Source organism: Lepisma saccharinum, chromosome 2 (assembly GCF_977018435.1).
Source record: "Lepisma saccharinum chromosome 2, izLepSacc3.1, whole genome shotgun sequence".
Classification (NCBI taxonomy): Eukaryota; Metazoa; Arthropoda; class Insecta; order Zygentoma; family Lepismatidae; genus Lepisma; species Lepisma saccharinum.
The window spans coordinates 15,808,193-15,835,976 of record NC_139230.1 but is presented as its reverse complement, the minus strand read 5'-3'; the positions used below and the strand labels follow the sequence as shown (position 1 = coordinate 15,835,976).

The 27,784-nt window shown below is 36.6% G+C and overlaps 1 protein-coding gene across 2 annotated transcripts in view; it reads right to left on the bottom strand.

Moving 5' to 3' along the window:
* LOC145983930 (uncharacterized) overlaps positions 1–27,784 on the bottom strand; it is a 94,078-nt gene that overhangs the window by 15,335 nt on the left and 50,959 nt on the right. Inside the window, exons 14-16 of one of the 2 annotated variants that reach the window (XM_083117095.1) lie at positions 25,010–25,156; positions 19,523–19,669; positions 14,100–14,448 (exon numbers count right to left, since the gene is read on the bottom strand). In XM_083117095.1, coding sequence (XP_082973221.1) covers positions 14,362–14,448; positions 19,523–19,669; positions 25,010–25,156 — 381 coding nt within the window. In that variant the 3' untranslated portion in view covers positions 14,100–14,361. Of the gene's footprint in view, positions 1–14,099; positions 14,449–19,522; positions 19,670–25,009; positions 25,157–27,784 lie in introns of those variants that run through there. The other variant, XM_083117096.1, reaches the window with a different exon arrangement.

Below are 27,784 nucleotides of genomic sequence, written 5' to 3'. Positions count from 1 at the left end.
CTCTTTTGAGAGAATAAAATGTCATCTCTCTTCTGAGATAATAAAAGAAGCTCTAACAATAATCTCTAGTCATTAGTTTTTTCATTGTTCAACGTGCTGTCCATTGTTCTGTTAAACCATCTTGGATTCCGATTTTATCTTTATTCCTTGGACTTATATTTCTGATGAATATTCAGTGTTTATCCTGAGTTTACTAACCATGTTAATCAAGAATTAGTTCATGTTCTCAATATTTCACCAATATTTCATCTGTATATCCTTGAACTTTATTTTGCAGAACACACATTTTATCATAATCTGATATTCTTGTATATCATTGTCAATCAACAAGAATAGTTAACACACTGACTGCCACAATAGAAGAAAAAAATCTTTACCTGGGGCCACGATGTCTTATTACAAGATTATAATAAAAACATTGAAAGCAATATGTTTCTTGACGATTAGATGGAAAATTGTTAATTTTAATAATTTTATGTGTGCGAGTCAAATGCAACTTACGCAGTGCTTGAAACAATATTTACTTTGCATGCCGTGAGAGTTATATTTGACTCACAGCAATAATTCAAGGCCAGAAAAACTTAAAAACAGTTCATGAGTAGAAATGTTTTACTGTTTACTTGTCAGCTTTAAGTGAAATTTAAAGGTAAAAATAAACATAAAACGCTTTTTAAATTGCTTGTATTAATTATAAAAATAACATCATCACTAAATAAGATTTTCATGAACCATCTGCAAAATTTTGTCCACAGGGCCACTCTTTACATAACATGTAGACGTGAGAGTTAAATATGCTTCACGAGGCCCCAGGCGTAAAACTAGCACAAGTTAAATACAACTCATCTGGCAGCTAGCATGTAAACAAAAATCGTAAGGGGCATGCTATTGTCAAGGCTTTGATACCCAGAATATTTTAACATTAAAATAACTATTCTACTAATAGTTTTTTTACAGCTTCTGAGCAATGAATTATGAAACTAAGCACTGTTGATTAAAAATAATTAACCGTAGAATACTTTCCCAGATTAATACTTATAGGTGAACAATTTTCTGTTATGGGTGGGACAGACAAAACAGACTCTTTACTTGATAAGAACTTTATTTTCATTTCTGTTAATCTACAAATGATAAAATAATATTTAAGATAAAGAGAGCAAGTAATTAACCTTTGAATATTCTAGTGAAGTTTAAGAGGAAATAAAACAGTTAAAGTAGAAATTGTTTTTTGTTGTCACGAGTGAGACAGTAGGATGTCACGGGTGGGACACAGTACAACACAGAAGTAAATCAAAAGTTATAAAACAAACAAACAAAATGTAAAATACTTTCTACTATTTACTAAATTATGTATAATACTTGGATATCTATATTGGGGAAAACTAGAAGGGAAGAATAAGGATTGAGGAGATCCAACAGACAGTGGGGTGTGGTGAAGCTTCAGGACAGGATAGATCATGTACAGATGAGATGGTTTGGACACATGCAGAAAAACTACCAGTAAGAGCTTACAATGCACAAGGAGTGGGAATAAAGCCAAGGGGGAGACCAAGATGTTGGTGGAAGACAAGGAAAAAATGGAGAGGCTTGACTTTTATGCTGACCCAACCAGAGGCAGGAAATGGCAAAGGATGAGGACTTGGATTTCTATCCAAATGACAACAATCTGCTGAAAAAAACATAAGATTATTTCTATTTAATTTATTTTTCTAAACAATCCCAGACGCTTATATATTCCTGAGGAAAAGCACTCTTAATTTCACCATCTTCTTGAAAGAAGTTCTCTGCAATACTAGCATATCAATAGAGTTGTTTAGGTTGCCTCTTCTTTCTTGAAGTTTTAAATTCTCAAAGCAATGCACTCCCAGGTGTGATTTTATTTGATAACAGTTTTTGTACTTGTATGTTTCTTCCATGGTTCATTGCCCACATCTGAAGAAACAGATTACACATTGGAGACTTTTAATTTCAAATTCTTCTCTTCATAAGCTGTGATTGACAAATTTGTCAAACCATCAAATTTTCTCTGTCATGGCTTTGTACAAAATGCAGGGAATGCAGTCCCTCAGTCACTGGAACATGTTTTCATCTCTTAATCTGCATTTTCTTGTACTTGTTTATTTCTAATTCACTTACGTCAATGATTTTTATGCCAGATACTGAGAAGTGCGCAGACTAAAAAAAAATCTTTAGCATTCTCTACTTGAAATTGGCACTTCTTAACTCTATTCCAGACAATCCCCCTTTCACAATTGCTCCAATGTCATCAACAACCCCTTTGCCACGTGAAGTTGCAAAAAAAGTGTCATTGCCCATTAATGTCATGATCTTCTTTCATGTAGCATTTTGACGATGTTAAGTTTAATGCACAGCTTCCATGTTCTGTGAATTTTAAAAAAATAACAGTGCTCTGCACATGTAGAAAAAGTTAAAACTTTAATCCCACCTCCAAAGGATTACTACTATAAGTACAGTCACCTGACATTTTGACTGGTACAGTTCATAGGTAGACACGCCTGCAGGCAATAGCGCATTCAAAGCAAATATGTTCATTTTGAATCAGCCTCCCTCACCCTCCAAGGTAACCCTCACTCTCCGAGGTAACCCTCACTCTCCATTAACCTCCCCTACGAGATATCACTTGCTCTCATGCTCCCAAGTGTTCAAGAGGGTGAGGGTGAGGTCTGCCCTCACCAGGGTCACCCTCCAGAAGGTGATTCACCCTCTGATTCAAAGTGCAAGTGAAGCTATGTTAATTATTGCTCACTATTGCTCATCTCATGGGTGTATTTTCAAGTTGACTGTCTGTTAATTCAGATCAAAATGCAAGTCTACATTCATCACCATGTATCTATATGGTGAGGTTTGGATGTATAAGATGGTCAATGCACATGCTCTTCAATGTTTTTGATATCATACCAACTTCTGGATCTTATATAAAGAGGGGATGACCAAGAAATTTTCTCATAGATTTTTCCAAATTATGAGAATTGATAAACTGTAAGGGAGAATTCACAGCGAAGAGACATGCGGCACAAGAGTTTCACACCAAAGAGACAATATGCACACGGCACGTGGCAAGCGACACTTGTTTCTTGCTCAGTTCGCATGATGATACAGATATAATTGATTTGATTGAATGATTGATTTAGTTTATTTTTCTTTGTGTTTTGTGCCTTGGCTAATTTGCGAAGATGGGGATGAGTGATGAAATGATGAAATTGATAAATGGACATTCACAAACAACCAAGCCCGAGCAGGATTCGAACCCGGGACCCTTGGTGTCGCAGTGCAATGTGCTAACCACTCAACCACAGGGTCCGGCACCGATATAATTGAATTAATCAGCATTTTAATCACCCCCCCCCCAAAATGTAACAATGGACATTGTTACATATAAATCGCATTGTAAAAATTGTGCAAGTTATTGAAACTCGGAAGAGGCATGTTGTGCATGAGAAAAGGAGAAATAACATGCACTCACCTCAATACGCTAGACTTTCCAGCCTGGATAGAGCAAAGACCTAAACACTAGATAAATGATTCTCAACCTTCTTGAAACCATGACCTGGCATATATATGTATATATGTCAATGCCCTCAGCCCAAGAATTTTCCTCGTAAATACCTTTCCAATATTTAAGATTTTATGCATGAATTAACATGTACCCATGAAATTAAATATTGAAAAATAAATTCTAGCATAATCATAAAGTTGGATTATGTGTAGGATTGTTGACAAAAAGAAAAATATGGATGACAAGGTAAAGGCACCAGGCAGATCCAGTTCTGATTAGTCTATTTGTGTATAAAATGGACTTGAAAAACAAAAATTTACAACTCAAATATGATACTGGGAATGTGTTATTTGTCAACCACTTTCAGCAGAACCTTTCGAGCTCAGTATAGTTGATACGAGAACCCAGCAGTTGAGAAACAATGCACTAGAGTACTTTACCACGTTGTCTAATCTATTTTGTACTAAAGTGCCTCTATGAGCTGGCTATTTAAAATAAAAGCAATCACATTCTAAATGCCCAAAACATGGCCTCTTTACATGATGTTGAAAGAAAATTACAGCAGATAACTACATCAAAAAAATTGATAAAGAGATAAGAACGTTGTGTTTAAATCTTTAAACATTGTACATATCAATACTTTATTATATCAACAAATTAGAGCTTCAAACATGTTGTAAGGCTTCACTTCTAGAGTCTAAATATAGCTCGTTGGAATGAAGCATTCACTGCACATACGCAAACAACAAACTGAGGTGACATGATGCATGGTATTGAGAAAACAGCACAATCCGAGCGACACACAAGAGGCAAGCGACACGCAAGAGGAAAGCAACATGTGCAGCTTGTAGTGTCTCTTCAGATCGAAAGGTTCAATTGATTACTGAGTGTTTGCTTGCAAGCGACACGTGTCTCTTCGGTGTTAATTCTCCCTAAGACATATGAATGTGGACCTTGACCTTGTTTTGAACAGGGGAACTGTACTTGTGTTCACTGCTTTGAAGCCTCTGGTGGCTTTGATTAATTAAAATTAAATTATTTCAATCTATGATTTAAGTGAACATGAACAACACAGTCTTTCTAACTTGAATATTAGTGTTTTATATACCTATTATACACTGTAGGAGGTAGAATTTGTTATAATGATGTAAAAATAAGACAAATAAAGAAACACAAAAGATATTTTACGCTCAGAATAACAAGAGTGGAAAATATTGCAAGATAAAACCCTGCTCATCAAAATCATGGGTTAGTCCTAATTGGTAGCTAGGAAATCACCATCCTCCTAGTGCTAACATATTTACATACAATGTTAAAATATTAATTAGTTTTGTAAAAGCATTCCACGTTAAAATGCATACATTCAAGCATCACTATCACAACTTTGTAACATGGTTTTCTTGTACTATACATGCAAGTGGGAATAATAATGGTAAAGTTCCCCATGCATATAGCACCATATCATGTGGTAGGATCCCACACATTATCGATCTCAGCCATTTTGGAGGTAATGTGATCAGTATCACACTCTAGTCACCGTTACCACCTGAGGGTTGCCCACGATACCCATTGATTTGAGGCTGGGTGAACCCCAGATCTGCTTATGCAGGGACAAGGCCGATCTTACATCACCTACCCCGTGAATCAAACCTGGGTCTCCCATGTGGCAGTTGGATGCCTAACTGACTAGATCACAGTGGCTCCAGTGCTGTTGTCTAGATAGTATCAATTGTTTAATAGACTTGCATAGGCATGAAACTAGTTGAATATCTAAGCAACTTCAGAAGCAAATCACACAGAGATTCGTGTGAATGCTTTAGAAGGAATTCTAAGCACATATAATTTTTCAGATTTTGGAATATCATAGCAGTTTCTCGAAAGGAGAAGAGAATTCAGCCAAATATCCATCTGAACCTTAAGCCTCTTGGGCTTCCATGTAGCCAAATGGTTATCCCTGTTCCTTTTGGGTTGAGTGTTCTCAGGTTCAATTACCGATGGGAGCCCTTAAATGTTGGTCTTGACCCAGCGTTGTGAGGACAATTGGAGAGCTACTTGAAAAGAAGAAGTAACAGGCTCCCGTGTCGAAAACAGCAGTGATGGGGCTCAATGCGGCAGACAGCATCAGCCAATGGAACATTGCTTAGCAGCTCCTGGCACTCACAGGGTTATTTCACCATGGAGTTTAGTGTAGTTTAAGTCTTTTAATATAAGATGAAAATTAAATAAGACTCCAATTGTTCATCTTCTACTTTCCCTGGCTGTCCAGAATGATCTTCATCTTTCAGACTGAAAGATGAAATCACTTCTTACAGGTGCTGTACAATACAGCATCTTATCCCAAGACTGAACCAATCATTTCTTTTGCCTCAGCAGCATTTTTCTTCAGTCGATATGCAAAAATCATGCAGTGCCTGATGTGCTGATTCTTTTAAGCTACATCATCTATATTTTACCCTTTCAGGTTGGTATTGCAGTGCCCAAACATGGCAGGGAAATTTCCAATTTGAACAATCACAATGGCAGGGAAATTTCCAATTTGAACAATCACAATGGCAGGGAAATTTCCAATTTGAACAATCGCAACAGAAAAGTATAATACGTGAATGAGGGTTCAAGACAGACAAGCATCATCAGCAAAATCTAGGTCTTCTAATCTATCCATAAGACCCCATTGCATTCCTCTTCTTTTTCCTTTTACGGTTTCCCTCATTACTGTATCTATTACCAGAATGTGTGTCTGTTGTCAGAATCTTATAGAGATGCAAAAACTAAATTGGAAGATCTCGTTGTGAAAGCTAAAAAATTTGGACTGACATTAAATAAATCAAAGACTAAAATGAAACATTAGAAGATGTAGACAATTTTACCTACTTAGGAAGTGTAGTTGCAACAAATGGAGGGACAGAAGCTGATGTAAAACAATGCATCAGAAGGGCTAATGGGGCCTTTGTGCAACTTTGTCCAATGTGGAAAAGTAGGATTATAACTACAGAAACAAAGTTAAAGATTTTTTAGAAGCAATGCCAAATCAGTATTGCTATATGGAGCAGAATCCTGGAAAGTCACAAATCAAATCATAAACAGATTACAAGTTTTCATAAACAGATGCCTCAGAAGAATATTAAATGTACATTGGCCAGAAGTAGAGCATCAGAAGACCAGATTAAAAACAAAATTAAAAGAAGAAAATGGAACTGGATAGGACCAGGGTGGCTACAAACAAGCAGAAATAAAATTACCTGAATTTTCCAGGTTTTCCAGGACAAAATTTACATTTTTCTCTGACAATTACAAACTAAACTAAATCGATGCTTTTGTAAATAGAAATAATAAACTCACACAGATCCATGTATGGTTTTGTTAAGTACCAATATTATCTTCTATGAAATTGACTTAATTTCTCTATTCTCTATGATTTGAATTCAAACTGCAAAATAGTGAATTTGGAAAATTATTACAATTCACAAGCTAGGGAAGGATTACGGAATTTTGTCATACGCAATAAGTTTAAAATAAAATACTTGATTATTTTTAAAGTTACCATCAAGAAGTAGCTGTAATCTGGTACAGTTGCAATGCAACCGTTTTAGAACAGTTCTACATTAAAGATTGCAGCTCTCGTACAGTATGCCACTGACTGCGATGTAGCCTACATTGCATGCTCAGAATTTGGCACAGAGCAACCAGCAATCATGTCAGGTGTGCAGACCGGATGTCGTGAATGATAGTATGGTCAGATGATGGTGCAGACAATTCACGGAAGGCCAATCGAATGTGCACAACCCCATACAGCTGAGTACACACGGGCCCTTTGCATCACTTCAGGTGAGAGATCTTGGACCACTCCCTGTACAGCCCTGGCCTTGAATGTACAGACTTTCATCTCTTTGTTTAACTGAAGAGGTTTCTGACAGCAACACTGCAGTAGAGATAGTTGCAGTCTTTGCTGTCAGACACATATACCATGGACATACAAAATTTAGTGCCATGCTACGACAAATGCCAGAACAATGGTGGTGATTATGCTGAAAATTAGGTAGGACTTACTGTTACTAACTCAATAAATTACAAATGATATTCTTGTTTTATTTATGCCTAATCGGTAGGGACCTTGATATTTTGTTATTCTTTTTTAAATTGGTGTATTTTCTTATTTTTTATTTTTTACTATAAGGTGTTATTTTTCCCAAAATTCACATTTTCATTTTGGAGCATTTTCTGGAAAATATCTGAAATTATACCTTCATGGTGTTTTTAAAATACTGTTTCAAATTGTAAGTCACATGGCTTATGCCTCTTCGTGAGAGCTTGATATCTTGAAAGTTATTTTGGGAAGTTATTTTCCATACCCCTTTTTTTAATTTTAAGGTAAGGATTTTAGATAATGGAATTTTCCCCGTATATTCTGAAGGGTGCATAATGACCATAAGTGGCGACGCACCCAAAAAATTTAAATCAATCAATCTCACGTGACAGATACCGATATATTATGGCACCAAAAATTGGCATTATCTTTTTTTGACTTGTTAGTGTTAAGTTTCCCAAATTTCGCGTTTTTGTTTTAGAACATTTATCTGCCAAATATACCGAAACATAATACTCCATTGTGCTTTTAAACTATTATTTTAAATTGTAGGTCACATGATCTGCACATTTTCATGACAGTTTGATATGTTGGAACAGATTTTTGAGGAAGTAAAAGTAAAGTGCTCCCCTGCACTTTTCCATGAAGGTGTATAGTAGGGGTGTGGAGTTAGGGCCCAACACTTTCTTGATTACGGCTGAAGGTAGGGGTGATGTGATCAGCACCATGCTCCTGGCTACCTTTATTCCTCAAAGTTTCAAGGTATCAGCTTCATATGATGATGGGTGGGCACCGGAGCAGTTTGAATAGGTGGAAAACATCCCGGTTCTCCCCTGCAGGGGATCGACCCGGGGCCTCTCGCATAGTAGTCACATGCCCTAATGACTGAGTTCCATTATTACTCAATCGACAAATGCCGATGGTGCACACTTAGCTTGGTAATGCAAAACATATCTCGTGCGACAAATATGAAGATGTGGCTCCCATGTGACGGTAGATACGCACTCAATCTCCTGTTAGAACCCTGCCACTTTGCTCTGTGATGCAAATGGTTTTGATAGAAATTGAAAAAATCGTGGGAAATACATGATTTAATGTGGCTGTCGGAATTATTCCATGTACGTATAACTCTATAGTTTTCTCTTGAGTAAAATGTTGGAAAACTTGCATGTTCTATGTACACAAACATGGCCTAGAAAAGACAAGAATGTTGGATTTCATGGAATTTTTCATTGTCTTAAGACATTTCTTTAAAAAAAAATTGCTAAAAACACCAGCAATTCACATTTTATGCCAAATTTGCATTATTTCGATATTTCGAACGGGTGAAAAATGTGTCCAGACATCACTGCACATTCCTAAACATAACTTCGCAGCAATTACCATTTTTCATGGTTTTGGCATTTGCTAAAAATCAATGTCCCTACTAATTGGAAATTACTTTCTGGCCACTCCTCGTATAAATCAGTAGATGGAAAGTGAAAATTTAGCAGGGCTGGCAGAGAAAAGTCAATTCTTGAAGAAAGTGATTTGCTTTTATGATTGAATGATTTGAGTAAATATATTAAAATATTTACGTATTTATTATTAGTATTTTATTTCATAATATTAGACATTAACCTTCCTCAGTGAGAGATTAATGACCATCTCTCATGAGTTTAAACAGACAGGACAGAGAGTGGTGTTAATTTCATTGCAATACTAGTGTTGCAGTAAATCTGAGGTTGGGAGCATGCACATCCCATTTGGTTGGATTCTTAATGATATCTAAGAATAGTGCAATGTTATTGTAAATGTATGTTAACTTGTGCGAAACCAGTAATACGTCAGGGTGATGAAAGAAAATCTTCGTAAGCATTGCTTCATTAAATAAGGTGAAGTGAGCCAGAAGAGTAACAAAATTCGAGCAGCATATTTGCAGCCTAAAGCTCTTGTTGCTTATGCATGCAATTTTTGTTGGATGTTCTGTCGCATGTTGTAGTGAGTTACTTTGTTGGGTGGCGATATTTGACAAAAATCGTATGTATCAATGGAACCTATTTGTTTTCATGTTCCTTTAGTTTGCTCAACAAAATGCCTTACTACAACGTCCGACAACTATCGGACAGCACCAACCACTCTTATCCCCTCCATCTGTTGACAAGTCCTCTTACTACTCCCATACGGACAAGAAAAAATGATAATTCAATGCATTTTCCATGTAATATTTAGAGGCTTAACATTTACTCCCCGATGATACCATATGGTATCATGGTGCTGATTACGAAATGAATGTGCTTTTTGGACCTTCATACTCTTATGTTTGGGTGGAAACTCTGACACAGGTCTGGAGCAAGCCTGGGAAATTCATATTGATGACCAACCTTCCTCCCCCCCCCCCCCTCTCTGCAACATATCCATGCCACATTTCCGAACAGAGTTTCACATTTTGGCTTATTATTCAACTTGTATGGCACCCAGAAACATGAAACATGTTTCAATCTCTTTGGAAACGTCCATTCTTTGAAGAGAATACTAAGGTTTGCACCTTGTCCCCAAAATAGCAGGAGAAGAAGGGGGCAAACTCCAGATTTTTGTTTTTTCCATTAAAATTCGGGGGTTGTGCCCCAAACCCCCTTCCTCAGTCCGGCGTTCTGAGTTGTATGCGGTTGCATGCTATGATATTCTAGCTGCAAAACAAAACTTATCCGAAGTAGATTGCTCCCATAGTGCCAGAGTTATAAGAATTTTCCTTCCAAAAATGCAAATTACCTATTTTTCGTAAAAAGAATCACATGTTGGTTTATTATTCAACTTTTATGGCACCCAAGAACATGAAACATGTTTCATTCTCTTGAGAAATATCCATTCGTTGAAAAGAATACTAAAGTTTGTGGCTCTTCCCCGAAATAGTGGGAGAAGAGGGTACAAACTCCAGATTTTTATGTCTTTTCCCATTGAAATTCGGGGGTCGCACCCCCCAAACCCCCTTCCTCGGTTCGGCGTTCTGAATTGTACACGGCTACATGCGCTGATGTTTTTGCTGAAAATCAAAAGTTATCCGAAGTAGATTGCTCCCATAGTGCCTGAGTTATAAAAGTTTTCCTCCAAAGAGTGTTCGAATTTAAAATTCCCGCCGAGAAGCCAGGGTGAGAGAAATTTCTCTCTCTCTGTCTCTCTCTCCTCCTGCCATCACTGGTTTCTGGCACCGTGGTTGTGTTGCACATAAAAGGGGCCTAAAAGTTGAGGCCGAAACTTACGAATGAGATTTCCTGTTCCCATGCAGAGTTCCATAACGATATCTTTAAATAAAATCACCTCAAAATCCCTGACTTTTCCCGGTTTTCCAGGTCTGTCACCACCCTGAGGACATTCACTAAGGAAAGCAGACAATGCAATCGACAAGAAAGCACTTGATTGGAACCCTGAAGGCACTAGAAAAAGAGGAAGGCTCAAAAGTTCATGGAGACGTACTGTTGAAGAAGACAGACAACAGGGGAAAAGTTGGAAAGAAATGAAGAAAATCTCATGCAACAGTGACGTGGAGACACTTCATGGATGCCGATGTTCCAGTAGGAACTCATAGAATTAAGTCAAAGTACGTCAAGGGGTCAAGAATTCATTTGTACACCTAAATGCACTAACTAACTAACTAACTCTCTAGCCTTCTCAAACCTGAAGGTTCATGGCTGCAGCAGCACAGGCCTTCCATCCTTCCCTATCCTGAGCAAGATCTATATACTCCCTTGCATCAATATAGATTTCCTTTAGGTCCATCTCAACATTGTCCCTCCATCTTTGTCTTGACCTTCCTACAGGTCTCTTACCATCAGATTTCCCAACAAGAATCCTGTAAACTCCTCTCTCCTCTCCCATTCGTGCCACATGGCCTGCCCACTTAAGTCTTCTTGATTTAATTATTCTAATAATATCTGGACATGAATACAAATTATGTAACCTTCTCCACTCACATGTCTCCTCATCCCTTTTAGGTCCAAAGATTTTCCTAAGGATCTTATTTTCAAATACTCTCAATTTATGTTCCTCTTTCAATGTAAGGAACCAAGTTTCACACCCATATAATACTACAGGCAAAATTACTGTTTTGTATATTTTAACTTTTAGTTTCTTAGATATTAAACGAGAAGACAAAAGTTTATGAAGAGAGAAGTAACATGCATTTCCTGAATTAAGCCTACTTTTTATTTCCTCTTTAATATAATTTCCATTTGTTATTATTACTCCTAAGTATTTGAATTTGGAAACTGGTTCAAACGAGTTGTTATCAATAATTAGATTTTGATTATTACCTAACACTTGGTTTCGACCTGTAACCATATATTTAGTTTTCTCTTTGCTAACTTCCAAATCTATCTCTTGCAGTTTTGAAAAATATTTTAGCATCATCCTTAATTGTATTTATATCATCCCCTAATAAGTCTACATCATCTGCATATGATAGCAACTGAGTCACACCCTTTAATTTTAGTTCTTTGTTAGTTTCTTTTACCTTCCTAACAGCATATTCCACGGCAAAATTAAAGAGCAATGGAGATAATGCATCTCCTTGTTTTAATCCATCATGAATTGTAAATTTGTCAGACTAGTTTCACTGTTTCACTGGTGCATACTTTTATCATATTAACAAGCTTCTTAGGTATTCCAAACTCGACTAATATATTATATAATTTATCTCTTTTGACCGAATCATAAGCTTTTTGAAATCAATGAATAGCTGATGGACATTTTGATTATATTCCCACTTTTTCTCAAGTGTCTGTCTGATGTGAGAAATTTGATCTGTAGTTGATCTGTTATCTTTAAATCCACATTGATAATCACCTATAAAGCACAGCCATGAAATTAGGTGAATGGCAGAAGTTCAAGCTGTTGCCATGTCAGAGCACAACCCCGTGTGTTCAGAGGTTTAAGAGAATGAAAAATCTCATTGTGGAGATGTAGTATTGGACTTTGCAATCCACGCGATACAAACTGACAGTATTTGCTCGAAAGGTCAGGGATGACAACTGTGTGCTCCTGAGAGACGCCTGTTTGATGCTTGAACAAGGCAACACAGCAAAGTTAATGTTGCCACACAGTGTGCAGGAACCGGCAATTTTTGTCCCTCGCTCGCTTTGCTTTTCCCATATGTGGCACCAGCACAATTCTGCCTAGCCACCTATACTCATAGCCATATATTTAATATATTAAAGGCCAAATGCTACTGTCAATCCATGCTCCAACATTTTGCAGCTGCTGCTAAAATATTTTAAACTTTAGAAACATTACACAAATTCACACTATACTCTGTCCCAGGAGTCTGTGGAGCAAGCAGAAAAAACAAATCCTCTATGTAAGTAGTTTCACGTGAGGACACGGACAACAAACATGTTTGAGAGAAAGGGATTGCATGGAGGGGACAGGATGACCACAATTACCAGCCATTTGCAGCAGCATGTACTTAATTCCATACACTTGCTTTCTTCCCTTCTTTACAGTTATGCATGACTTTGCTGCACAGACTCCTGGGATACAGTATAATAACATACAGAACACATAAACAAGACATAAAATATGTCCATCTGATAGACACAATAAATTGTCGTAACCTTTCTTCTTCTTCTGAGAAGACAACACTTACCTGCCATGTTTGTTTAAAGCAGAAAATCTTCCTGAGCCAAGACCCTACATCCCATGTAAGAACCAAAAGAAAGTGCATTCATGCACAGGGTGTTGAAAACAGGTAAGGAAGCCAATCACATGCTCTAATTTACAGCCTAATAGCATGCAGAAAAAACATGGTGCTACTGGGGAATTGCTAAAAAAAACTTAACCACTTTCACAATCAAATTTACAATGGCAAATGGCTAGAAAGAGGCTGAATGAGAATTGAACCTTCCACCTCATGAATACAGAGTTAACTTTTAGTAGACAGCGCCTCTCCTGTCTGTAAGCCTCTTTGGACAGAAGGTTCAAATATTCTCAAAAATATTTTTAGAATCAAAAATCTTTGTTGTAGGCAGTTGGGGTTGTTTTTTTTTTTCTCTCACAGTGTCGCACTCTTGTGGGAAGGGAAATTATATGCATGGTACGTTAATCCCAAGAAACAGAATGAGAAGAAAATTTAAATTTTACAAAAAAAAATCTTATTTAAATGCAGTGAGAAAGAGACAATCCTGACCATCTTCCAAACTGAACACATACACAAACATGGATGTCTGTTTCTCATCGCATCTTTTGCAAGCATTGGGCATCAAATCTGCTTCTGCTGGGTTTGCTGTCCTACAAAACATATCACATCTTACATTTTCTACAATATTAATGTAGAGTTCAACTTTTTACATGTAGAAGGCAAGGCATGATTCAACGCAGGCAATCCACATGTCACTCTTCTCCAAATTTTGATACTAAATGATAGACCCTCTAAATCTATAATACAGACAATTGTTGCGAACAATTAACAATTTATTAATGTTCCACATACACAAACGAACATAACAAACAAGTGCAAAAACCCAAAACACAAACATAAAAATCAAACACAAAAAACAATATGTGAACATAACAAACACAGAAACCAATACACAAACAACAAACAAACACAAAAAAATACACTATTAAGAAAACAAAGTAAAAGAAACAAGGAAACAACTGAACATAAAACACTGACAAACAACTTATACAATTAATTCAATCTAAAAACATAAAATAATTTAACAAAATCACATCAAAGAGCTAAAACACAAAAACAAGGAACAAGCCAACTGAATGTTACACAATCAGCTTAGATAAAAGGCCACGATTTGAAAAGCATGAACACTATTGCAGCCGCCAGGACAAAACATGTTGCAACAACACAGGAATGAGATACCTGAAAAAGTTACAGATAGATAAAAAGTGCAGAGCAAAATTAAAGAATACATGCATCAAACAAAACAGACGAGTACTAACTTAAAGAGGTGAAAAAAATACAGTAAGCAGTTGTTTCTATAGCTGATAACACAAGGTGATAGAGACATGAAACTTACACTGAGTAAGAACTTTTTATTTGTCATTTTAAAGTTGAGTATGGTTTGATCGTAAAAAAGGCAAATTTTGAGGAAAATAATGTAAACATTAGAAATATACAAATTTCTGCATATTTTGAAAATTATGGTCCCTACAAGTATAGGTCACCCCAAACAACTGAGGAATATATATGAATAGAATGAAAAAGAGTGCCAGAAGGACAGATAAACAAAAATGGCATAGGAGACAGTAAAAGCTTACCTCAAGTAAAAGGAAATTTCTATATTTTGAGGCATTGTCACTGTAGAGGAGAAGAAAGGAGTAACAAGTGGAAGAGAAAACACTCACAAGACACAGGAAAACTTCAATTTTTTGTAGCAGTGAGCCACATCGTCACAATAAGAGAACAGTGTGTCAACAACGTAGCAATAGCATGGCCTGCACTGTTGCCAGGTCCCAAATATCAGGAGTTTCATCCTGTCAGCTTCTATGTTTGCATGATCCAATTTCCATAGACTACTAACATGTGTCTAATGTGTTATTCGACAGGGAAAAATGTCAGTAACAATGAAGTATCTTCAGTGCATTCTTACATTCACAGAAGATAGAGAAACATGCTTTACAAGGTGGGAGTAGGGTGGGAGTGGAATATTTCATCACAATGAAATCATCAAGCCTTCTGCCTACCGATCAGAGAACAAGTGCACTGATGCCAAACCAATTCTCACTATATGCTGATTTCCATAGAGTTTGGACATGATGTAAGTGTGTGACTCAGATATCATTGTTTGCCCTTTCCCCTCCATAAAATTGCAAGTGGAAAATTGACAACAGGGTTCCATCTCCATTTACTTCTCTACCCACACATTTATGGAATCCTTCCTAGTTGATGGGAATGAATGAAAAGGTGAGGAAGATGACTTGTTTGTGAAAACTTTTTTCTTTCTTCTTTTCTGCCAGGTTGGCAACAGAAATCATTAAGAAGGGTTTGCCGACCTCCATTATCTGCTACGGAATAAGAACTCCACTTTTCCTTTTAACGAGAATTCGTGTAGATTCCTCTGTCAATTATTTACAATCTTGAGTTTTTTTCATGAATACTACATCATTTGTTTATCCGAGTGAGGATGAAATTGCACAAACTAGAGTGGTTCTTCCTTTCTATGGGTGATATTTTACTCACTGACAAAAAAATATTCTTGTCAAAACAACTGTTGGGGGAGAGAGTCATTTGCCCTTCTCATGCCCCTCTGGTATCATCGCTAGTCTTGCAATTACTAAAAAGTGCCAAGCATTTCAGCCCTGATTTTCTTGCTCCTGTAACCAATTAGCATAAAGACAAACAGCAATTGTCCCTACTCCTTTCCTTTGACATCTAAAATTAATCAGTCACACCTGGATATGTGCATTTAATGAACAGGGCATGCTGCAAGTAAAAAAAAAAGTCTCTCATCTTCCCCCAAACTAGCTCATTAATCCACCAATGATGTGTGTGCGTGGCTATGCAATAATTGTATGATTCAGTCTCCTACTTTTTTTTTAATGCCCAAATCTGCATCAGAAATGTTGTTTGTATGTCGATAGCATTGACAGCATGGAAAGGCATAAAGCAGTGGTCCTTTTTTTCTCTTTTTCTTTCTTTCTGCAACTTGGACTGGGGATTAGCACACTTCTGATAACATGTGTTCAACAACTGGATTGGCACCAAGGGCATTCCCCTCAAACACCTGTTCCTCAATTTTCCTTCCCCATCCCCACTGGTCTGAGTGTCTGGCTGCTGCAGCCGGCTTTGGTGTTTTGTCTCCTTGTTCCAAAGTAATGACTCATCGATTGTTTGGTATTTGCAGCCTTGCAGGGCTGTCTTGCTTTGATGATTACAAAATACGAGCACCAGTGACAAAGAAAGAAGTTAAAAAGACAAGCTAATTTCTTTCCTTGAGCTGCCTTCTGATAAACAGAACCATAACTATTATCTTGCATCTAACACAAGTATAAACATCTTGAATGCTCAGAGTAGTGCAGGAAGAAAATGCACACAATGCCAAGTATAATATAATTGTTGCTTTTCTTTAAAACCATTCACGTGATGAAAATAAATCACACAATGCTCAACAAAGGAATGGATACAGAGACCAATGGAAAACACATTATTTATGGGGAAACTATTTGTGGAAAGGATGTTTGCCCTCCACAAGATTGTTGAATCCAACAATAAATTGTCACTTAACATGGGTGTATATAACCCCCCCCCCCCCCATTATGACATCTAGTTTGACAAAGCTTGTTTTGAGTTCACCTTATGCTGTTGGGCTAATTGGGAGTTGGGACTGGATACATACGCTGCATAAAGTTGGATCTGAACCATTCTACATGTCTAAACTGTGAACTCAATCCAGGATACTTTGATTACAGTGCATAAAGACAATTGTCGCTCGACGTCCAACTATAAGTGATACCGGATATCTAACTAGCAAATAATTACCACTCTGCAGGGTAAGTGGAGATCCCACACTATAAATCAAACCTACTATCTGTGACAAAAATATTGAGCCCTCGGTTTACGTGCTTGTAAAATTGTACTCCATGGGAGGGGAAAAGCCAAATATACCTCATTGGAAAGCTTCAAGTATCTACTTTTTAATAAGCGTTACCTGAAAATTTTCCTTAACTTGGATTTCTTGCTATAATGAAAAATTCACTGAAAAGTGTAGTTTTTCCTTCCCATTTTCACGAACAGGAAACTTAACACCATGCAGTTCATAATCGACTGTACATATAATGTTGAGATTTTGTGTACTTGAAGTTTTGATTATTTTTTAACCTCTGTAGAAAAAATCAAATGCATATTTTTACTAGATACTTCAAAAATTGACATTTTAGGGAAACGTGCAAACGTGAAATGCATAATTACAAATTCAATGAAATGGCAAAAAAATGTTGATATAACGCATTTGATCAAATTCCAGAGGTTTGGCATGTGTACATCAAATATGGTTCCAGATATTAATTATTCTTTCGCACTCCTAATATGGTAAATGGGTGCATGATGTATGGCGGAGTGCGGCCAATCTCAGACTTCATGAGCAGCAGGCAACTTCCACAGCGTTGTCGCTTCACTGCGAGAATCACGCAAGTGCGTTCCTTCGAGCCGATCCAAACTATTGTCGCAGCATAAAATAATGAATGAAATATTTATCATATTGCAAATGGAGTACTGCTGTACTGCAGGGTTTTTGTTCCACATTTTTTCTAGCTTTTTATCTTCATAGGAACATCGTCTCCTTCGGTACCCAATGAAGGTATATAGTGGTTCGGATCCCACTTCAAACTGTAAGTCCAGTTCCGATTAGCCTACCTGTGCATAAAGTAGACTTAAAGAGAACGTCATATTCCCAGAATGATTTTATGACAATAAATTTTCAATAAATATGAGTGAAAAGAAAGGTAAAAATATAAAATGCTGTTCATAATAGATTCTGTTGAACTGGATAAATAAAATAAAACTCATGTATCTTTCTTCTCACAACACCTTGGAAAAACTTGTGCAATAAAATATTGGGTCGATGCAAATTTTTGCTGTTCGCTTTTTCTTTACATACCTCTTTCACTGTGCTGACTTAAACCCCAAACACTCTACCCTGCACTTGAGTGTCATGAGATGTGCCTATTCGTTTCCCCTGGTCGAAATATCTCTTGGCACTGACAATAATTTCTTTTGCACCACTATGATATTACAGTCTTGCCATTTTCATGCAACAAAAAAATCACTTCACAGAACCGCCATAACTCAATACAGTGTGTACGAACAAACACGCAAACTTGTGAGAGACCGACTGCCTGGATAGAATGCACGTAAGAATTATTATGGCTATGTGGGAGTTCAGGTAATAATTCATGGCAGGAATGTAAACACAGAAGTGGCAAATGAAAATTTCGGCATCTCTACAATTGTTTCCTTTGCGCAACACATTGTTTCGGCTTATTTCCCATGTCAAAGCTGCTTGGACGCAGCGTTTCAAGGGAAAGCCGTGACGCTTGGCAACGCTCTACATGCGTTCTTAGCAACGATGTGAATCGCGCGGGAACCAGTTGCCAAGAAAAACAATTCTCTCTGTTGTTTTCAATTCACACAGTGTGAAAGAATGAGATATGAAAGTTTGATTTTTATTCCATGGCCATCATTTTGATATGCATTTCATGACCATTCGGCTGACAATTACCGAGATTGTAACATCTTAATTAATCACTAATTGTGACTGTTCCACAGTTGATAGTACCATTATATTTGGCTCAGATATTTCCACATACACAAGGTTCAATCACAAAAAAAAAAATCATCTTTTTACGATGGTTTTACATGAAGCTACATACAATTGAATTTGACTTATGTAAAAAACACCAAAAAAAAAACTACACTTTTAGAAACATTTTTCTCTGAGTAGAAAACAGACTGAGTTAAAATCACTTTGTCTTGCTTTTGTCTAAAAGCAGATGTTTGTAGATTTCCAATGAGGTATATTTGACTTTTTTCCTCCAATGGAGTACAATTTTACAAGCACGCAAACCGAGGGCTCAATATTTTTGTCACGGATAGTAGTAGGCAGCAATTAGAAGCAGTCATGCACTGCCCCTACCAACAAAAGTGGGTCACATTAATCTGCCACTGATTTTCACAGCATTCTTTCCCCTTAGGAATCCATATCTTAGTTCTTTCCCATTCTTAAAATATTTTTGAAACATTATACCCTGCAAAAAGTCCATGGTGTAGAAGATTCTTACTGATACTCAAGTTTCACCCCTCCCTTATGCTTGCTTTTTAAGCTTCCCCAATTTAACTTTTATATTTAAGGGCTCCCTAAAAAATATAAAAATCGGAGTTTCCCTGCATAAATAGTACATCATGAAATAAAACTGGATACAAGGAAAAGAAGGCTAACCTGCATTATGGTTATTGTCTTCTCCTGTGTTACAGAGATGCTTTCAATGTCATCTTCACTCATTCTTCCATCAATCGTATCCACTGCCTTTTGTGCTTCTTCCTGGCTGGTACGAGACTCTTCATTCGTCTCGCTCTCAGTCCGAACCTGTAGTGGGAGACAAAAATAATTGATTGATTGACTGATTTGGTGTTTTAAGTCCACTTTATGCACAGTAAGGCTTATTGGGTCGGGACAGGACTTACAGTTTAAAGTGGGATCCAAACTAGGGATGGCCAAAAATATCTGGAAACTGGATCCACGAAAATTTAAAATCCAGATTCGGAAATTTTACTATACAGATTTCAGAGGAATTTGGATTTCGGAGAAATCCGGTTTTCAGAGGAAATTTGGATTTCGGATAAAGGAGTTAAGGCTATCAAGTGTGTGTACCACAAATGACAAAGCATTCATAAGCATGAGTAGAGGAGAACCATGAAACAACTGGAGAGAAAGGTGATGTTTGTTCTAACATCTATTTGATATTTCCCATCAGGATGTCATGGAAATGATAGAAATAGAAGAGGACAAAAGTTTCTGGAACTGCAAACAAATAAAGGAACACCAGGTTTTATATTGAAGCTGGACAAAAAGTATGTGTTGTCTGAGGAAGCTAGTGCAGTAACATAAGGCAAAGGTGGAACAGGAACACCATTACAGGAGGTTCATGGCTTCGAAGGTAGGCGCTGGCATCGGTGAAGACCTTGTTTCATTTTTCTCCTCAGGGGAAGAGAAGAAGAGGACCAGCAGCAGTAAGGACTATCGTGCTTCAAAAATATATGATGCAGGCAGTCAGTGTAGGAGACAAACCTGAACCTGAACCACAAAATGCAAGATTTTGACTGACTTAGCCACTGCTTTCAAATCTGTTTCTGCAATCAATATGTATTTTGTGACTTTTTATTAGCCTTCTGCATACCTCTCGAGCTCAAGTTCAAAAATAAATAAAATAAAGTGAGTGACAGAGCACATTCGGCAGGGTGTCTAAATTCTAGGCACATTTCCCTAATGGAAGCAAAAAAAAATTACAATGTTAAAAATTACAAACACACTGCCCATGGCTTAGTGAGAACATTATGTGGATGAATACATGTAAAACAGATGTAAAAAAAAGTACTTTCACTTTTGAAAAATGCATGTTACAAAGACATATTACTAGTGTTTTATAGTACAAGCACAGTTGGATTGGAAAACACATTTTATAAGAATGTGTATATGACAATGCTTTGCAGGCAGCAAACATTTGTTACCAGTGAAATATTCTGGATTGCATGGGACATTCAAGTGATGGAAATATATCATGATTTTATGTGCTAAGTGGGATGGCAAAAGGACCAGATCTCGCTACACAAAATCAAGTTGGCAACAGTGATCACCACGTGAAAGAATGTTTGAAAATAAATAAATAAATGCAATTTTACATCCCTAATTTTACATTTTCCTGCATTACACATTCAATCTTGATGGTCCCATTGTAGCAAAATGTTATGAAATTTTCCTTGGTTTTTACATTTTCCTGCACTTTCAAGTTTTTTCATATGATGTCTCCAAATATCAGTTAACTTCTATAGCCACCATGATGCATTCATGTGTTCACTCAAAAAAATTATGTTAATAGTGTTGTAATCCAACACTATGGATCAAATTCTGTTCAAATACTGTGGTTAGTAATTCACATTTTGCCTCCAACAGTGAGGTAAAAGCCAGGATTGTCCCCAGGATGAATTTACCCACATGGCAGATAACAAAGATGAATACATTGAGAAATTCCTGCGACAGGAAGCAATACAGAGCTTGTTCAGAAGTGACAGAAGTTGTATCTCAGGCAACTTCCAGAACAAAACAACATGTGTTATTTGGAAGTGAGCCTTCAGAACTAAATGCAGCGTACCATACTGAAGTGGTACATAGTCACACTGGGCTGTTTTCATAGTATCGACACTTCTGACTGAATGCTGCCTTAGGGTTGCTGATTGTGATAACTAGACCTCGGATTTTTAGGTTCTAAAAAGTGTGCTTTTAGGTTCCTAAAATAGGTTCTAAAAATCTTAAATCAGGCTCGAAAAATCCTGAAGTAGGTTGCAAAAAGAACTTAATTGGTACAAAATTCCTGAAAAATTCTGATTAGACACAATTGTTAAAAACAAAATTTCACAAGAGCCGTAATGACCAAATATTAATTTTCTAATCAAATTTTCATCTCTTTATATCATTTTCAAAAATATCTACAAATTATTAGAATACTGCACTTGTGCTGTTAGCAAAAGTTACTTGTTGATATGAAACATGAATTATGTATGTATCATTTACTGCACAATATCAGGGTGGCTACTCACTTTGAATTCCTTGAATTCTGGGAATTATGCCTGAATTTTGTTAAAACATGAAAAAAGGTACAAGTGGGTGTTTTCTCTAGTGTAAATTGCAACTTTTATTAATCCAAATCCAATTAAATTTATACATGTTTACAAAGTATCAATGCCCTGAGGCAAGTTTCTCTCAGGTTAGCTTTCATTTATTTATTTTTTTCAGGAAGAAAATGAGAGCTGCATGGAAAATAAAACAGAATTTTCTCAATCCATTCACTTTGTTAGCGTCTCTTGCATAGCAATCTATCTCACAGATGGAAGATTATTGCAAAATAAGATATCTTGAAGTTGATTATGTAAATTATTGGGTACATTGGAATCACACAAACCCTTCATATTGTTAATAATTTTGAGTGGGGGGAGGGGGAGAGTCTGTAATACGTAAGGCTGGAATAGAGAAAACATATGCCTGAATCCTTGAATTTTTGGAAAATTTGCCTTGAAAACCAGGAATTATACTTGAATTTAATTTTATCATGATCCTATAGTGACCACCATGAATCTTCTTGCATGTCATCCAAACTCAAACTCCAGCTTTTGTCTGCGAGGATCTTTTCATGGGCCGAAAATTATCTTTTAACAGAAACATAGTCAGTAGTGTAAATTTGAATGCTGAAACATTTCTTCGCAAGGCGTGAATGCCAAAAAAGGACCAAACTGATGCTAAAGTGAGCAAAGCACACAGGTCAGAAGTTTGCACTATGGACTGTGCAGGCAGTACAGATGATTAGGTGGCGAAACTTAGAAGAGGGCAAGGACAGTTTACTTTATCTTAGTAGGTTAGGCTTAGCAGACTGCCCCCTTTAATCACCACCACTGTCATGGCCGTATTTAGAGGGGGGGTTTATAGGGTTCAAACCCCCCCCGAAACTTCCGACATGTTGGATTAATGGAAGTTCAGAAACCAAAATCTGTAACAATTTTTCAATTTTTTTCTTCTTCGAAGCATCACAAAAATACAAGGAGACAATGTTGAAGCGATGGAGCTACAATTTTCATAAATTTGGAATTCTGAAACTTGAGTGAAACAGGATTTATTATCAGAATCGTAGCCCACCCGCGACCCCTCCATTATCACTTCTGTTGTCATCTTTCCAGTGTTGCTCCTGCGTCACATAGACTGAAGATTCCCTTATGATTGTCCCAAAATTCCTTTCCAGCTTTTAAATGCCCTGTCCGATAAAGTCGAAAATCCCCCTTGATAGGAGTTTTCAGTTTCGTAGCGGATTACGTTCGCGATTGAGGTTACAATCCATGCACCAGGCTAAGTTTTTAAAAGGAATAATTGGTTCCACATTTTTCAAAATTCCGAACATTTAATTTTAAAGTGAAACAGCAAAAACTTTATGACTAAAATTTCCATCTAACTTTTAAAGTTCTTTCTTGAAGGTATCTAGAGTTTAATGACAAATTATAATAATAGTGCATTTCAGTACACAGTGTATGAAAAAAAATTGAAAAAAAAACAATAAAAAAAAAACTTGTGCTGGATATTCACTCCTCTTCTGGATTGAGTAAGCCCCCTCAAGGATATAACAATAATATAATAATAATTATTAGTAGTAGTATTAATATGGAATGAAATTGTTTCATTATTATGAAATTTTAATTATTAGTACAATTATTGCTATTATTTATATTATTCAAATTTCTGGTGATGCCCATGGGAACAATTTTGAATGAACCCTCCCCGAAATTTTGTTCTGCCTACGGCCATGACCACTGTGTGCAGGTAACAGTGACATTTTGTTTTGTTTAGAGCTTTGATAAACATAATTTACTTGGAGGGAGGGAAATCGACAAAAAACATGTTTCAAACACTTTTATCATTGAATTATTTTGTCACCAAACCTAGTCGATACCTCTGAGATATATAAAAATCCTGTAAAACCTACAAAAAATATATAAAAACCTAAAAAAGGTTTAATTTATGTGCATAAACCTAAAATAGGTTCTAACAAGCAAAATAGTTTTTTCTAGGCACTATAAAACTTCGTCAGTTGCTGTGTTTCTTAAATAGGTTAAAAAACCTAAAATCTGAGGTCTAGTGATAACACACTGAAACATTATTTTCAGAGATATGGCATGATGACAGAATGAACTCAACAACTGAAATACCACCTGAGGTATAGCAGGTATTGCAATCTCTGCTTAAGGGTAAGAAAAGAAAACTCAAATACATTGGACACATTCCGAGGCATACAATCAGAAAATCTCAAACTTGATCGTAATGGAAACTAGAAGCCAGAAATGAATTCATCCATTACAATGACAATGACATCTGATGATAATGATCACATTACTATTAATTGAGTTGTTGTTTTAAGTCCAATTTATGCACAGAAAGGATAATTGGGACTGGACCTACAATTTAAAGTGAGTTCCGAACCACTTGTGCCTCCACCGGGTATCGAACCTGGGACCCCTTGATTACAAGGCAACGATGCAACCACTGTGCCATTGAGGAGGCTAACATTATTACTAATGTTAGCAGCTATGACATTTATAAACAATAACACATTATGAGCTCATCAAAGTCATAATTTTCAAACCACTTTGGCCTGGAAAATATAAAATTTGTTTGCAGAAGTTTTCTTCATTGGCTTATATTCACCCTGTTGATACAAATAAAGGTTCCACACTTCCTATTAAATGTAAGGACACAACACGTTACCCACAGGAGAATGTTAGTACAGAGAGAACTTCTTTTAATGAAACACATATTTAACAACACAATTAGACCCCAACCACACAAGCAGTCATGCACTGCCCCTACCAACAAAAGTGGGTCACATTAATCTGCCACTGATTTTCACAGCATTCTTTCCCCTTAGGAATCCATATCTTAGATCTTTCCCATTCTTAAAATATTTTTGAAACATTATACCCTGCAAAAAGTCCATGGTGTAGAAGATTCTTACTGATACTCAAGTTTCACCCCTCCCTTATGCTTGCTTTTTAAGCTTCCCCAATTTAACTTTTATATTTAAGGGCTCCCTAAAAAATATAAAAATCGGAGTTTCCCTGCATAAATAGTACATCATGAAATAAAACTGGATACAAGGAAAAGAAGGCTAACCTGCATTATGGTTATTGTCTTCTCCTGTGTTACAGAGATGCTTTCAATGTCATCTTCACTCATTCTTCCATCAATCGTATCCACTGCCTTTTGTGCTTCTTCCTGGCTGGTACGAGACTCTTCATTCGTCTCGCTCTCAGTCCGAACCTGTAGTGGGAGACAAAAATAATTGATTGATTGACTGATTTGGTGTTTTAAGTCCACTTTATGCACAGTAAGGCTTATTGGGTCGGGACAGGACTTACAGTTTAAAGTGGGATCCAAACTAGGGATGGCCAAAAATATCTGGAAACTGGATCCACGAAAATTTAAAATCCAGATTCGGAAATTTTACTATACAGATTTCAGAGGAATTTGGATTTCAGAGAAATCCGGTTTTCAGAGGAAATTTGGATTTCGGATAAAGGAGTTAAGGCTATCAAGTGTGTGTACCACAAATGACAAAGCATTCATAAGCATGAGTAGAGGAGAACCATGAAACAACTGGAGAGAAAGGTGATGTTTGTTCTAACATCTATTTGATATTTCCCATCAGGATGTCATGGAAATGATAGAAATAGAAGAGGACAAAAGTTTCTGGAACTGCAAACAAATAAAGGAACACCAGGTTTTATATTGAAGCTGGACAAAAAGTATGTGTTGTCTGAGGAAGCTAGTGCAGTAACATAAGGCAAAGGTGGAACAGGAACACCGTTACAGGAGGTTCATGGCTTCGAAGGTAGGCTCTGGCATCGGTGAAGACCTTGTTTCATTTTTCTCCTCAGGGGAAGAGAAGAAGAGGACCAGCAGCAGTAAGGACTATCGTGCTTCAAAAATATATGATGCAGGCAGTCAGTGTAGGAGACAAACCTGAACCTGAACCACAAAATGCAAGATTTTGACTGACTTAGCCACTGCTTTCAAATCTGTTTCTGCAATGAATATGTATTTTGTGACTTTTTACTAGCCTTCTGCATACCTCTCGAGCTCAAGTTCAAAAATAAATAAAATAAAGTGAGTGACAGAGCACATTCGGCAGGGTGTCTAAATTCTAGGCACATTTCCCTAATGGAAGCAAAAAAAGTTTCTTGAGTCCCAACCTTTGTGTCCACTCATTTTTAATGTAAATTACAATGTTAAAAATTACAAACACACTGCCCATGGCTTAGTGAGAACATTATGTGGATGAATACATGTAAAACAGATGTTAATAAAAGTACTTTTACTTTTGAAAAATGCATGTTACAAAGACATATTACTAGTGTTTTATAGTACAAGCACAGTTGGATTGGAAAACACATTTTATAAGAATGTGTATATGACAATGCTTTGCAGGCAGCAAACATTTGTTATCAGAGAAATATTCTGGATTGCATGGGACATTCAAGTGATGGAAATATATCATGATTTTACGTGCTAAGTGGGATGGCAAAAGGACCAGATCTCGCTACACAAAATCAAGTTGGCAACAGTGATCACCACGTGAAAGAATGTTTGAAAATAAATAAATAAATGCAATTTTACATCCCTAATTTTACATTTTCCTGCATTACACATTCAATCTTGATGGTCCCATTGTAGCAAAATGTTATGAAATTTTCCTTGGTTTTTACATTTTCCTGCACTTTCAAGTTTTTTCATATGATGTCTCCAAATATCAGTTAACTTCTATAGCCACCATGATGCATTCAAGTGTTCACTCAAAAAAATTATGTTAATAGTGTTGTAATCCAACACTATGGATCAAATTCTGTTCAAATACTGTGGTTAGTAATTCACATTTTGCCTCCAACAGTGAGGTAAAAGCCAGGATTGTCCCCAGGATGAATTTACCCACATGGCAGATAACAAAGATGAATACATTGAGAAATTCCTGCGACAGGAAGCAATACAGAGCTTGTTCAGAAGTGACAGAAGTTGTATCTCAGGCAACTTCCAGAACAAAACAACATGTGTGGAAGTGAGCCTTCAGAACTAAATGCAGCGTACCATACTGAAGTGGTACATAGTCACACTGGGCTGTTTTCATAGTATCGACACTTCTGACTGAATGCTGCCTTAGGGTTGCTGATTGTGATAACTAGACCTCGGATTTTTAGGTTCTAAAAAGTGTGCTTTTAGGTTCCTAAAATAGGTTCTAAAAATCTTAAATCAGGCTCGAAAAATCCTGAAGTAGGTTGCAAAAAGAACTTAATTGGTACAAAATTCCTGAAAAATTCTGATTAGACACAATTGTTAAAAACAAAATTTCACAAGAGCCGTAATGACCAAATATTAATTTTCTAATCAAATTTTCATCTCTTTATATCATTTTCAAAAATATCTACAAATTATTAGAATACTGCACTTGTGCTGTTAGCAAAAGTTACTTGTTGATATGAAACATGAATTATGTATGTATCATTTACTGCACAATATCAGGGTGGCTACTCACTTTGAATTCCTTGAATTCTGGGAATTATGCCTGAATTTTGTTAAAACATGAAAAAAGGTACAAGTGGGTGTTTTCTCTAGTGTAAATTGCAACTTTTATTAATCCAAATCCAATTAAATTTATACATGTTTACAAAGTATCAATGCCCTGAGGCAAGTTTCTCTCAGGTTAGCTTTCATTTATTTATTTTTTTCAGGAAGAAAATGAGAGCTGCATGGAAAATAAAACAGAATTTTCTCAATCCATTCACTTTGTTAGCGTCTCTTGCATAGCAATCTATCTCACAGATGGAAGATTATTGCAAAATAAGATATCTTGAAGTTGATTATGTAAATTATTGGGTACATTGGAATCACACAAAC